Here is a 12,513-nt window from a genome sequence, read left to right on the forward strand (position 1 = left end):
TATATATATATATATATATATATATATATATATATATATATATATATATATATGCATGCTTATCTGTTAAATAATAATAGATGTAGGATTTTCGCAAATCTTTGAAAAGACTCGTCCTCTCCACTAAAAAAAAAAAAAAAAATCCATGTGCACAACACTTTACCTGCTCCCGAGAGGAAACGCCTATTAATTGCGTGCAAGAGCATGCACAAACCTCTTTTTCCTTGTGCACGCTCTGTTTAAAAGTTGTTGCTTGCATTGTTCATACAAGCTTACTTTCCAAAATAAGGTTTTAAATTTCTCCACCATGTCAGACTCACCACCGTTAAGTGAAAATTGGGACGTGCATGTAGGACAGCTGTACGTAAACATATCACCAGAATGATTGACAATTAGGAGGACCATTTATTTTGATGATCCACCCGGAAAAATAACATCCTCCACTATACCTTTAATTTCAAGCCTATTGGACAAATTATTGTCTTAAAATTTCTTTACATTTGTAAGTTTCAGCATCATTCCACCTTTATTAAAGGCTGGATTGATACATTCTAAAAGTCCAAAATCATTTCCTACCAGAACTGTTGTAGTAGAAGTAAAAAAATCCAACTAAAAAAAAAAAGCTCCCTGCTAAAATCTGATTTTCATGTGGCTGGTTTTCAGCTAAATAGTTTTCATTTGGAGATGATTATTAAGTACTTAAAATAATTGATTTTCTTCACTAAAGCACTGGCTGAAAAAAAAAAAATCACAGCTGTTCCTACAACTGTTTTGCAGAAAGGAGAAATCCAATATCAGGTTTAATCATGTACAACGTCATTTATCACCATCCTTGTAGGAAGAATTCACTCTAAACGTCTAAGGTTTCAGTGATTTAGGTAACAAATTTGTAATACTCTACCAAATGTAAATACAAATTGGATAGTTCAAACCTTTCTAAGCAGAAAAATGGCTGACTTAATATCTGATGCACAACCTGCACTGCTACAGCAGGCATGTGGTTGGAACAACAAACAGCACCTATTTGGTATTCTGTTTGTATTGATAATAGCCCATCGATGTCAGTACCCTCTAACCTCCTTAAGTATCCTAATTATTTTTTTCAACAGTCCTGTTTCCAAACATGTTTATATTCACCATCTGCATATTTTCACATTTAACACGTTAAAATACCATTTTAAGATTAGTTGAGTTTCATAACTGTAATGCCTTTTCCATTCTTTATTGTGTACTAAAAGTCTTTTTTATTTAATGTTAATGTACGTATTGTTCTGATAAACCCCAACCCCAGGAAGACCTATATGGCAAATGGTTTGACAACATTGAATGCATAAGATATATATTGTAATGATAACAGCAGCTGTACCATCAGAAGAAGCAGATATAATGCAGTTAGTTTTGCCTATTTCTATCTTTAACCCACTGCACCAACATGAAGATCTCATGATGAGGTTGAGGCAAAGCAAAGCTTTTCCATAGTGGACTAGTCTCCTCTGAGTACTTCTCTCCCTTTCTTTGCTTTCACCTTACTATTACCCGTCAGTCACAGTAATGTGCAGTGGGGCTCCAGGCCCATTTGCTGCCTTCTTGCTTTGATGCCCACCAGCGAGTTGTTTTCACTATGCTTTCATGTACAACCTGCACTTCTTTGGAGAGCTAATTTCATGCTTTTTGGTCTTGAAGAAGTGTGCTATCAATAGTTGTTTTCTATTTTCCTTAAAGTGATTATCATTTGTAATTTAAATAGGGGGAAAAAAAGCAATGATGAGTCTATTTCTCGCCTTTTCATTAAATACCAGACAGCTTTATGGTCATGGATGCTTAAATTCTCATTAGAATCTGCTTTTAGAAGCACGAGTTTCACTTGCAACTTTTGGGAGCTATTTTCCATCGGAGCATTGAACTGAAACGTTTTATTTAAGTATTTTAGTATCAGTTAATCATGCTCATTTAGGAGGAACCAGGTCATGGGGGCTTATGGCTGGATTACATAAAAATGTCAGTGTCTAAATGCAGTTCAAATTGCCCTCATTTAGAGCTTTACAACAGTTTGACACAGAATATAAATCAACCAGTGTGTGGCCTGTATAAAAAGGCCATCTTCTGATAATTTCTCTGTTTGTCATTTTTTTTCCAGTTGGTGGGTGGTGAGTTTGACCTGGAGATTAACTTCATCATTCAGGATGCTGAGAGCATTGGATGTATGATGGAGCTGTTGGAACACTGTGATGTCACCTGCCAGGCTGAGATCTGGAGCATGTTCACTGCCATTCTTAGAAAAAGTGTTAGAAACCTGCAGACATGCACTGAAGTGGGGCTCATTCAACAGGTGCTGCTCAAAATGAGCTCAGTGGATGACATAATTGCAGGTATGATGATAATATGAGTAGACATATCATTTGTGCTTTGCTGTTTTAAATGTAAATTTTTAGCTGATTGTTATTTTAATGCCTGGCTGCTTTCATAGTTAAGCTCTCAGCCTGTAGGCAAAATCATTTACAAATCAATCTTTTTACAAAATGCAAATTATGTAGCCACATAGAACTTGATGGAAATCTGATTTCCATCTGCATTACTCACTCTTCAGGGATGATGTTGATGGGGTCTGCTGAGGATTACAAATGTAGAGCTTCCCTAGTTTGATGTTATTATAAAATTACACCTATAAATATGGAAATATAGAAGCAATGAAAGAGCAATGCTGGAGAAACTTATTAATGTATTTTATCCATCCAATCAGGAGTTTTATTGCTCAGGTCACTTCAGACATTAGTTAGGGTTCATGAGTGCTTCTTTGTGCAAAGTTTCACAGCACATACAACAGTTTTAAATAAGTGTGAGCCCCGCATACCTTTGTCGTTTTTCCATTTACATTTAGATATTCATTTAAAATTTAATAATTTTAAAAATTATCATAGTCTTATTGAAAAGTTGACTCTGAGGGACAATAAAGCCTCTGGGCTCACAGGCCCAATTCTGAGAAAGGTTTATTCTCAGCCTTGTCAGAAAAAGTTTGATTTGGATAGATAACAATATTGATTGGTTAGATTACAATAACAGATTATAACCTCCCAAAATTGCATTCAAAACAGGTTTGCAGACATAATTGCATGAATAAACTGCAAATATTTGTGCATTATTTAACACACGAGATTAATGGCAAGCAGACTTGATGATAGTTTTTCACAGTGAAAGTAGTGGGATCTGATTTCTGAGGTATATTTAAATGATCTTCAAAAAAATAGTGAGGTAAAGTCAACATCTAAAGAAAATAAATAAATAAATCTAAAGAAAATATATGTGCTATAACTTAAGATAGAATTTGTCCTTGAGTGACTGGTTCTTCATATGTCTTTCTATCAGCCCTACAATAAACTAGCAGCCTATCCTACGAATAGCCGGTCTCAAACTCATTTGCCTCTAGAGATTTCCACCAAGTCCCCTTTGACCCTGTAAGAATTAAACAGATATATAAAAGGAATGGATGTGATGTTTTGTGTTAATTGAATTGTATTTAAGATCTGAAATAAAATTGGATTTTTCCGGCTGTCTTACTTTGGCTTTCAGTAAAAGGGAGTTTTCATTGATACGGGCACTCTGCATGATTACTACTTATAGGTTTTAAATATAATTGAATTTCACTGACAAAATGTAGCAAACAAAAGAGAAAGCTGTATTATTAATAAGGGGAAGTAACAATTAGAATTAGCACTTCCCCTTAAGCATGCCTTGTGCGGAGGATGAGTTACGATTTCTATAAAACTCAAGCCAATTTTATGATGGTCTGCTCTCCTATACTCCTGTTTTTGTGTGTGTGTGTCCATCTGATATCTTCTGTAAGACTTGCTGGTGGATATGCTGGGTGTTTTGGCCAGCTACAGCATCACAGTGAACGAACTGAAGTTGCTTTTCAGCATGCTGCGAGGGGAAGGAAGCCTTTGGGTAAGTAATATGACAACTGAAAGGCTGGATGAAACTGTATTGCTTTTAGTCAGTTAAACTCTCTATGATTTGGTGTATTCAGTAACTATAAAATGCTTCTTATAATCCTATTTCCTTTGACACATACAGCCAAAGCATGCAGTCAAAATGCTGTCAGTGTTAAACCAGATGCCCCAGAGACATGGTCCAGATGTGTTTTTCAACTTTCCTGGTCGCAGTGCAGCAGTAAGCTTTGTGTTTCATTACTATTATGAGTTCATTAAGTCTAGATTCTTCTGGAAAATATTCAATCAAAAATGTTTTATCTTGGGTAATATAAGGTGTGGTAACCTGTGGTAATCCATCTCTATGTTTGAAATCTCAAAACTTGAACCTGACTAAGCTAACATGTGCCTGAAGTACAAATTAAGTATTTTAAAGAACTTTATTTGTTTCACCAAAAGTAAATTTGTTTTACAACACTGTGAAAATCACATTTTATTTCTCAAAGTTGCAGAGAACAGTTATTTACGGTGATACTGCATTTCTTTTACTTAATGTGTTTACAGCATGCATGATTTCACAATCCTTTATCTGATATTTTGTATTATTATGAAACATCTGAGTAAATGTGCTTTTGCATTTAATCTCGCAGAAGCTTATATACATTTAGCCAAACACACTTGAAGCATGGTTAAAAAATGAGCCTTCTAACAAGCTATGTGGGGAGACCACAAAACAGGCTTAAAATGAAAGGCAACCCGACTTTCGCTAATTTTTATTTTTTGAAGAGGTTTGGACATCCTTCTAATTCAGATGCAAATCAAATAGCCACCCCTTTTTCTTCTGGATCGTTGAAACTTTTTGTTGTGCATAGACTATATGATTGGTCCTTTGAATCAGGATAGGAGGGCATATAGAATTTCTTTGAGATGTGTTCCATGACGGAATCGTAAAGGTTTGAAAGCTGAAACAGCTATACTCCCCCTTTGTTCAGAGATGGGATTTTTCTTCACAAAGATATCTCCGTACACCCCTCTTTCAAACTATCTGTCCACCTCCATCCAAAATCTGATCTTCAAAGCTGTGTCTTTTGTTCCTGAGTCCAAGTGTACAGCTAAATCTGCGTTACTGGCTTCCTTATGATGTGCCATGCAGTTTATGTAATTGTTGTTTGGTTTCTCCAATATATGAGAGCCAGTAATAACTGGTGTGGATCGCATAAAAATAATAATTCTTAGCTTAGGTTTGGGTGTTCTGTTAGGATGAACCGTTTTTTTGTCTTACTATGTTATTGGGTTTCAAATTCACCGGTATTTTGTGTTTGGAAAAAGTTCTTCTGAGTTTCTCAGAATTTTCTGACACATAAAATGACAATTTTTTTGCGTATCTCTCTTTTCTCCTCTGTGTTAGATACTGTTGTTGTTTTTCCAGGGAATTTTTTTGGCCTACTTAAAAAATGCCCAGTTTGGCTCTCCCACATGCTTCAAATGATTTTCTTAACATGTTTGGAAATTTTGTTGGCTATGGTTCCAGCCAACAAATCTGACAAAAACTCCTGGATAAGCGTTGAAAACCTCTTAAAAAACTGAGTGGAAGTCCATTTACAGTACCTTCCAATTTAAGCCTGTTTTGTGGTTGCCATGACCTGGATGACCGAGAATTTACATGGGCACTTTTTATAGAGATATAACAAAGGAAATGGTTTTCCTTCCTACTTCATGATGTTTTTGTCCTTTTTATAGGCAATTGCTTTACCTCCTATTGCAAAGTGGCCTTATCAGAATGGGTTTACATTCAACACTTGGTTCAGGATGGATCCGCTGAACAATATCAACGTAGACAAGGACAAACCATATCTCTATTGGTGGGTTCGCACAACACTTGTGAGACTTGTGATTTATATTTAACCTTAACACTTTTTTCCTTTTATTCCGTTTTGTTTACACTAACAGCAGCTCTATGACAAAGCCTTATTCTCCCTGAGGATTTGTGTTCAGCCCTTTAGTAGTTTATGACTGAAAAGTCTATATCAAGGTTAAAATTATTTTACAGATGTTGTTTTTCACACATAGACTGCTACCCTATCTGTAATGCGTTTAGGAAAATGGACATGTCTTTCCCAGATAACGGCATGAATGCTAAGTGAAAATAAAGAAGACAATAAAATTGCTGAGATTTAAACTTGTGTAGGCATGAAGGAGCGCAGCTGGAATACTGAGGGCTTTAAGTCGCGGCCGAGGTAATCATTTCGATCTACATAATTGCCACAAAATGCTCACATACCAGCTTCTACTAAAGATTTAGGTAATTATAGGAAGAATCAATAAACAGAATTTTCTACACTGTCTGGCTCTTCCTTTCTCTGTTTATTGAATGGCTTTTCATGGAATTCAAAGAGCAGAATTTATTATCTAGAGTCAAAGAATCAGAGTGGACTGAAAGGTGGAGGGATGAAACTGACTGATTAGTCAGAGATAATAGTTAGCCCGGACTTATCGGCTGGCTTTCATTGCACCGGGGATAGAATTGTTTGACTGAAGTAATCCCTCCTTTTAACTGAGTTTGTCTAAAAAAAAAAAAAGAAATAGTAATGGCCATTTATATATATATATATATATATATATATATATATATATTGTTTTTTTCCTTTTTTTTATAACTATATGAAACATTTTTTATGCCGCCATGGCAACAGGTCTTTCACTTGTGCTTGAATTATACTAAATTAACTAAATATATTATATTAAATCTTAAAATGTTAGTTTGTGTCATTCCATTTGGCATAAATAGCATATAAATGACAAAAACTTAAACCTGAAATTGGATTTGGTTCTGTTTGATCATTAAAAAAAAAAAAGTCATATGTAGACGCACTGTATATACTGTATATATCCCATGCACCCTTTTCTTCCTTTGGCACATTCTTCTTCTTTGACTATTTGAGCTGATGTAATAAGTAAATTTCTCCACTGTGAGATCAATAAAGTCAATCAATCATAAATGCATTTTGGAAATGTTCTCTTTGTTGCAGCTTCCGCACCAGCAAGGGCATTGGCTACTCTGCACATTTTGTTGGGAACTGTTTGATTGTCACATCACTTAAGTCTAAAGGCAAAGGTTTTCAACACTGTGTGAAGTATGACTTTCAACCCAGGAAGGTATGTTTATTTTGGCCAAAGTGATCTTTTATTGCAGCGTCTTAGACTCACACTGAAGAAATAATTAAATATTCCCTCTGATTACATTTATTCTGTAGCATATGATCTTTTATTACGAAATAATATTTTTCACTAAGATAGCTGCAGCACAGTTCTTGACAATTAAGGACTGCAAACAATTTAATTAACTGTGATGTTTTTTTTATACAATTTTACACTTTTTTTATTTTAGTTTTCCAGAATGTGCTAATTTGATCAAGTCTGACATTTTGTCTTTGTTATGACCTTGATGCCACTCCCGGGCCCATTTCTAGTCAATTGCAGGATCTCCCAGATTTATGTTGCCATTAAAAATGTAACAAGAATTATGGGGTAAATAAAAGTCTCTAAAAACAATGTTCAATAACAGCATAAGCACCTCAGGGTCACACAGAGTTAGCACAAAAACCTTTAGTGAAATCTAAAATGAATGATTAATACATATATGTGAAATTGGTGGATGGATCATGTTCCATCCACTAATGTCACATTGCACCACAGACTGCTCAGGAGTTGGTGGATGTTTTAGTCCCGCTATGGGAGGAGATCCCTCAGGAGACCTTCCACCACCTTAATCAGGAACATACTAATGCATTGTAGAGAGGTCTTACAGAAACATGGAGGCCACACACATTCATGAGCCTAATTTTAAACCTGCTATAAAGACATTACATCAGTAGTTTGATCAGCCTGTTGTGTGCTGATATTATATATATATATATATATATATATATATATATATATATATATATATATATATATATATATATACAAAGAATCAAACCTCATTTATCCCCGAGGAACTGAAAAACTCACCTGACACATATAAAACAATTACAACCTTCACATAGCACTTTGATGAAAGCTGTTCATTATAGGAGACAGGGCGTTGGTTTTGAAGCTGTTTGGAGATGAAGAGCATTAGTTAATTTTTTAATAGATTTTTGGATTCAGACATCCCTGAATAACTGCGCTTCTAATTGATCTACAGTCAGCTTTAATTCTTCTGCTCAGTCATGAATCTTCTTTAGCACAGTCCTACCTTTAGGCGAAGCAGTTGTAATTACACTACCCCCCCCTTCATAGGTTGAACTAATATATTATTGACACTAGTTAACAAAAGAGTTATTTTGTTTTACCCTATCTGCTTTTTCAATGCAGTACAGATGTAAAACTTGGGTTTCATTGGAAAGTAACTGCAAATTAACTTGTACTGCCCTGAGCAAAACACGGGAACATACAAAGAAACACACTTTGCTTTTACAATGAAAAAGCAGACAACCTTTTCTGAGATTAAGCTGATTAGGACTTAAGTCACTTATTACTAGAAATGATTCAAATATTATTTTTTTAGAATTGTAAATAGGCCGACAGTATTTTCTAATCATACTGTCACCTTCAACACTTTTCTGAAGTCATGCTCGCGTAGTTGGCACACCTACTTTGCATTTTTTTTTCACCTTTTTTGCCTTACGTGGAGTTGCCATTTGAGTCTATTTACATGTAAAAGGCAAAAAATTATGTTTTTCTTTTTTAAACTCTTCTTTGATTTTTTTAAAAACAAAACCAAAAAAAAAAATGATTATAGCAGTTTGAACACTCAGGGCTGCTCTGGTTTTTGTTTTATGTAATTAGAGCTGCAGGATATGAGGAAAGGTAACTATGTTATGGTTGTTGATATTGGGTATTAAGATATTTATTGTGCTAAACCCAAATTTTCCAAATTTTACCCACCACCTTCTCTGCAATAAAGCATTTGTTGTTCCGAAATATTTAGTACGAATGGCAGTAAAAGTTTATCCAACTGTATATTATTAGGAAACAGTTCTTCAATTGATATTACCCGAAGTTATAATAACTTGCATAACATTTTTGCCAAGCTGTCTTTATTAATTATGAAATTGTGAAGGTGATTGCACTTCAACATAATGTGCAGCTCTATATAGATAAGGTAATTAGTAGGTTTAGCAAAAAATGTCAAGTCTTTTTGTGTGACAGACCAAAACAGAGAAGTACATAAATGATGTGGAAGAAACTGATAACCCTCAAAAAAGTGCAACTGATAGCTCACAGAGAGGTTAAAAACTGAGACAAGGATCGGAGAAATGAGACAGTTTGCTCCATTAGAAAATGAAAGGAGTATGGCACTGAGAACTACTAATACATGGCCTTCTACTTAAACTAGGTGGGTATTCAATAAGAGCAGTAATCAGAGAAGCAGCTAAAAAGCTTATGGTACCTGTGTATCAGAGCTTCATTTATGTGACATATACAGTACTTACTGTAGGCAAAAAAGATTGTGTCCAGCTTTGCAAAGGTGTGACGGATTCTAAGGCCTCCGAGCTATAGTTGTAATGAGGAGTGGTTCAAGAACATATCCATCGAGGGAAGGTGAATGTTACTGTATATAAATCCAAAAGTTTTAGCTTTTGATTTACAGGAAATGTCTGATCTACTATATGTATCATGTTCCTCAGGTTATAACTACTAATAAGTTGGTGAGGCACTGTTGTGAACGTAAGGGAATATTTTACATGTAACATAAACATGTAACATTTCAACATAAAAAGCACTCACATGTTAATCAATAAGTGCATATACACTATGTAAACTAAACGCAAATCCACCTCTATAATGCTGTAACAAAGTTCTACATCATCCAGCAGTGTTAGACAAATAGTTTATTTTTTTGAACTTTTAGTTTTGTTAACTGAAAAAGAAAATGGTTCTTCTAATATTAAATTTTCTACAGAATCCCAAGTTGAAATAATCAGTGATGGTAGATATACAGAATAGGCCTGGGGTGTTTTCTCATTTCTGCACTGCTGTGATCCTGGTTTTTAGACAATTGTTTTCTTGGTGTGACTGAGATGCTCAACTATTTAGTAACTGTGTAAAAAAAAAAAAAAAAAAAAAAAGCTGCAATTCTTTTATGTGTGGAAAGAAAAGATAAGAAAGGGTACAATTTTTTTATTATTGAATGTCTCTGAAGCTTGTTTCTTTTCAGTCTGACATACTTTTCTCCCTACTTCAGTGGTACATGATCAGCATAGTTCACATCTACAGTCGCTGGAGGAATAGTGAAATCAGGTGCTATGTTAACGGACAGCTTGTGTCTTATGGCGACATGGCATGGCATGTCAATACAAATGATGTAAGTACTCTTCACTTGTAACACATTGAACAGAATTTCTTTGTAACACAAATGTTTTGCATTTCCAGCTATTTTCATAATGAAAAGCCAATTTTGATTCCCCTAGCAGTATGGCAAGCCATTATGTACACTCTGATGTGGATGATGGATTTTTAAACGTTGGAGCTATAGTTTACAGAGTAGAATTTCCATTAATGCATGTACTTTAGTGCATGCTGGGATTTTTCTTTGTAAAACAAGTTGAAGAAAAACTCTGCTACACATATTGCATTTCCTTCAATTTAATAGTGAGGTTATTTTTACTTTAAAAGAGAAATGATCAATGAGTCACAATTATTCTGTTGAGAATATTTTTCTTAATGTGCTGCTAGCAGAGAATAGGGTTTTTACAGCTGTGTACTAGACCTCTAAATTATTATTTTTTTTAGGATTTATATAAGTTTCTGAACTCAAGTTTCGAAATTTTTTATTTGTATGTTGTGATGTTGTGGACCTTTTAAAACAAAGCCAATGTTTACCTGGTTTCTTCACCTGAAATAACATATTGCTGGAATTGGATTCTAAATGGACTGATTGGTGGAGGGTTTGAGTGTATAAATATACCCTATTAATATGTTTATAATATATAATGACGTTAATTTGAACATAAAACATGGAATTATTAAAATCTTAAAACATAAAACTTCCCTATGTTCCTATGTTCAGCTGGTTCTAAAAAGTTTTTTTTTTACTTTGAGTTACATTGTATGGAAGCCGAGAGCGGTCATGTCCCTCCGATACTTTTTCACGATGGTTTTCTTGAGAAAATAAGTTAATTTTCTCATTATCTAAAGATCACATAAGCTGTTATTCTCGTAATAACAAGACGATTGGTTTGTGTTAAAACTGATTCCATCCTCCAATACCACAACAAAGGGAGAAGATTTATAAGTATAAGTCATGGCAGCCTATGTGTAATTCTGTAAATAATCCTGTGTTTAAAATTTAAGTAACTAGACGACGTTGTTGGTTTGATGATTTGCTTCCACTTCTAAATCATAAGCAAGTAGATCTATGCCTCTGATGCCTTGGTGCCAGTTTTTTTCTGATTTTCATTAAAAAACAGATTTGTTTCTACTGTATACAATCATCCACCACGACCTGACAACGACTGAAAAGATAAAAGGAAACTAAAAACTGATTATTTGCGCACACGCGTTACTGCGACTGCACAACTACAGGCACCACAGGCATGGAAGGACTGAGAATCCAGGGCTGTTGGCCAGCCTCATTCATTACTCATATGGGGTAATCATCTTATTATCTGGAGAAATCAATAACTGTTATCTTAAGAAAACAATTAATGGTTTAACCATGATAAGGAGATAGTTATGTCATAAGAAAAAAAAAAAAGTCGAGTACGACGCTCTTGGATTCCGTAAGATTGTACATGTAAATTCTAATTTTAGTTAATAAATGAGTTTTAAACTCAAACAATTTGAATAAAAATGTCCAGGAATTATTAAAATCTTAAAAAAAAAAATTCCAAATGTCCAGCTGGTTATAGTTAATAAAAATACTTTAACTTTGAGTTAGATTGTACATATAGTTTTACACTTGTCAATTGATCATTAGTGAAGTTAGAGTACTTGTTTTAGTTTTGAATTTCTTTCCATCAAGTTTTTTTTTTTTTTTTTTTGCATTTAAAAAATTGGTAAAATGATTATTTAAACACAAAATTGCTATAGTTTATTTCTTTGAATGAAGAGTTTTTGAAAATGTTTGAAAATGCTAAATGATTTTGCCTTTCCCCTCATACTTTCTTCTTTCAGAGCTATGATAAGTGTTTCCTTGGATCCTCAGAGACAGCAGATGCAAACAGAGTATTCTGTGGGCAGCTTGGAGCTGTCTACGTATTCAGTGAAGCTCTCAATCCGGCACAGATTTTTGCTATTCATCAGCTAGGTCCAGGCTATAAGGTATGTGCTTCTGGGTGACTAAATTAGATTACATATAAGCAGTCTGAATCACCCATCCATTTGTGTAATCAATGAGGAGCGCTGCTCTGGTGCTCCTTGCCTTATGTCTCCGTCCTGCCTTTCCTACCAGATAAACCGCTGCATAAATGACCTATTCTTTAGGAATAATAGCGCAGTACACAGGGGAGTAGCTGTGGGACCTTAGTGAGGGGATTGAGTCCTGAGCCAACTTATCAGCTACAGAAATTGTAGCAAGCTTCCTAAGGAGGATCATCTGACT

The 12,513-nt window shown here is 34.7% G+C and overlaps 1 protein-coding gene across 1 annotated transcript in view; it reads left to right on the plus strand.

The window, feature by feature from the left end:
- Positions 1-12,513, plus strand: part of LOC107092093 (neurobeachin-like) — a 238,477-nt gene that overhangs the window by 54,094 nt on the left and 171,870 nt on the right. Inside the window, exons 2-8 of the mRNA XM_015386380.1 lie at positions 2,138-2,369; positions 3,842-3,942; positions 4,072-4,167; positions 5,667-5,788; positions 6,956-7,082; positions 10,156-10,275; positions 12,087-12,233. Coding sequence (XP_015241866.1) covers positions 2,138-2,369; positions 3,842-3,942; positions 4,072-4,167; positions 5,667-5,788; positions 6,956-7,082; positions 10,156-10,275; positions 12,087-12,233 — 945 coding nt within the window. The remainder of the gene's footprint in view (positions 1-2,137; positions 2,370-3,841; positions 3,943-4,071; positions 4,168-5,666; positions 5,789-6,955; positions 7,083-10,155; positions 10,276-12,086; positions 12,234-12,513) is intronic.

Source organism: Cyprinodon variegatus, unplaced genomic scaffold (genome assembly GCF_000732505.1).
Source record: "Cyprinodon variegatus isolate N-32 unplaced genomic scaffold, C_variegatus-1.0 Scaffold367, whole genome shotgun sequence".
Lineage (NCBI taxonomy): Eukaryota > Metazoa > Chordata > Actinopteri > Cyprinodontiformes > Cyprinodontidae > Cyprinodon > Cyprinodon variegatus.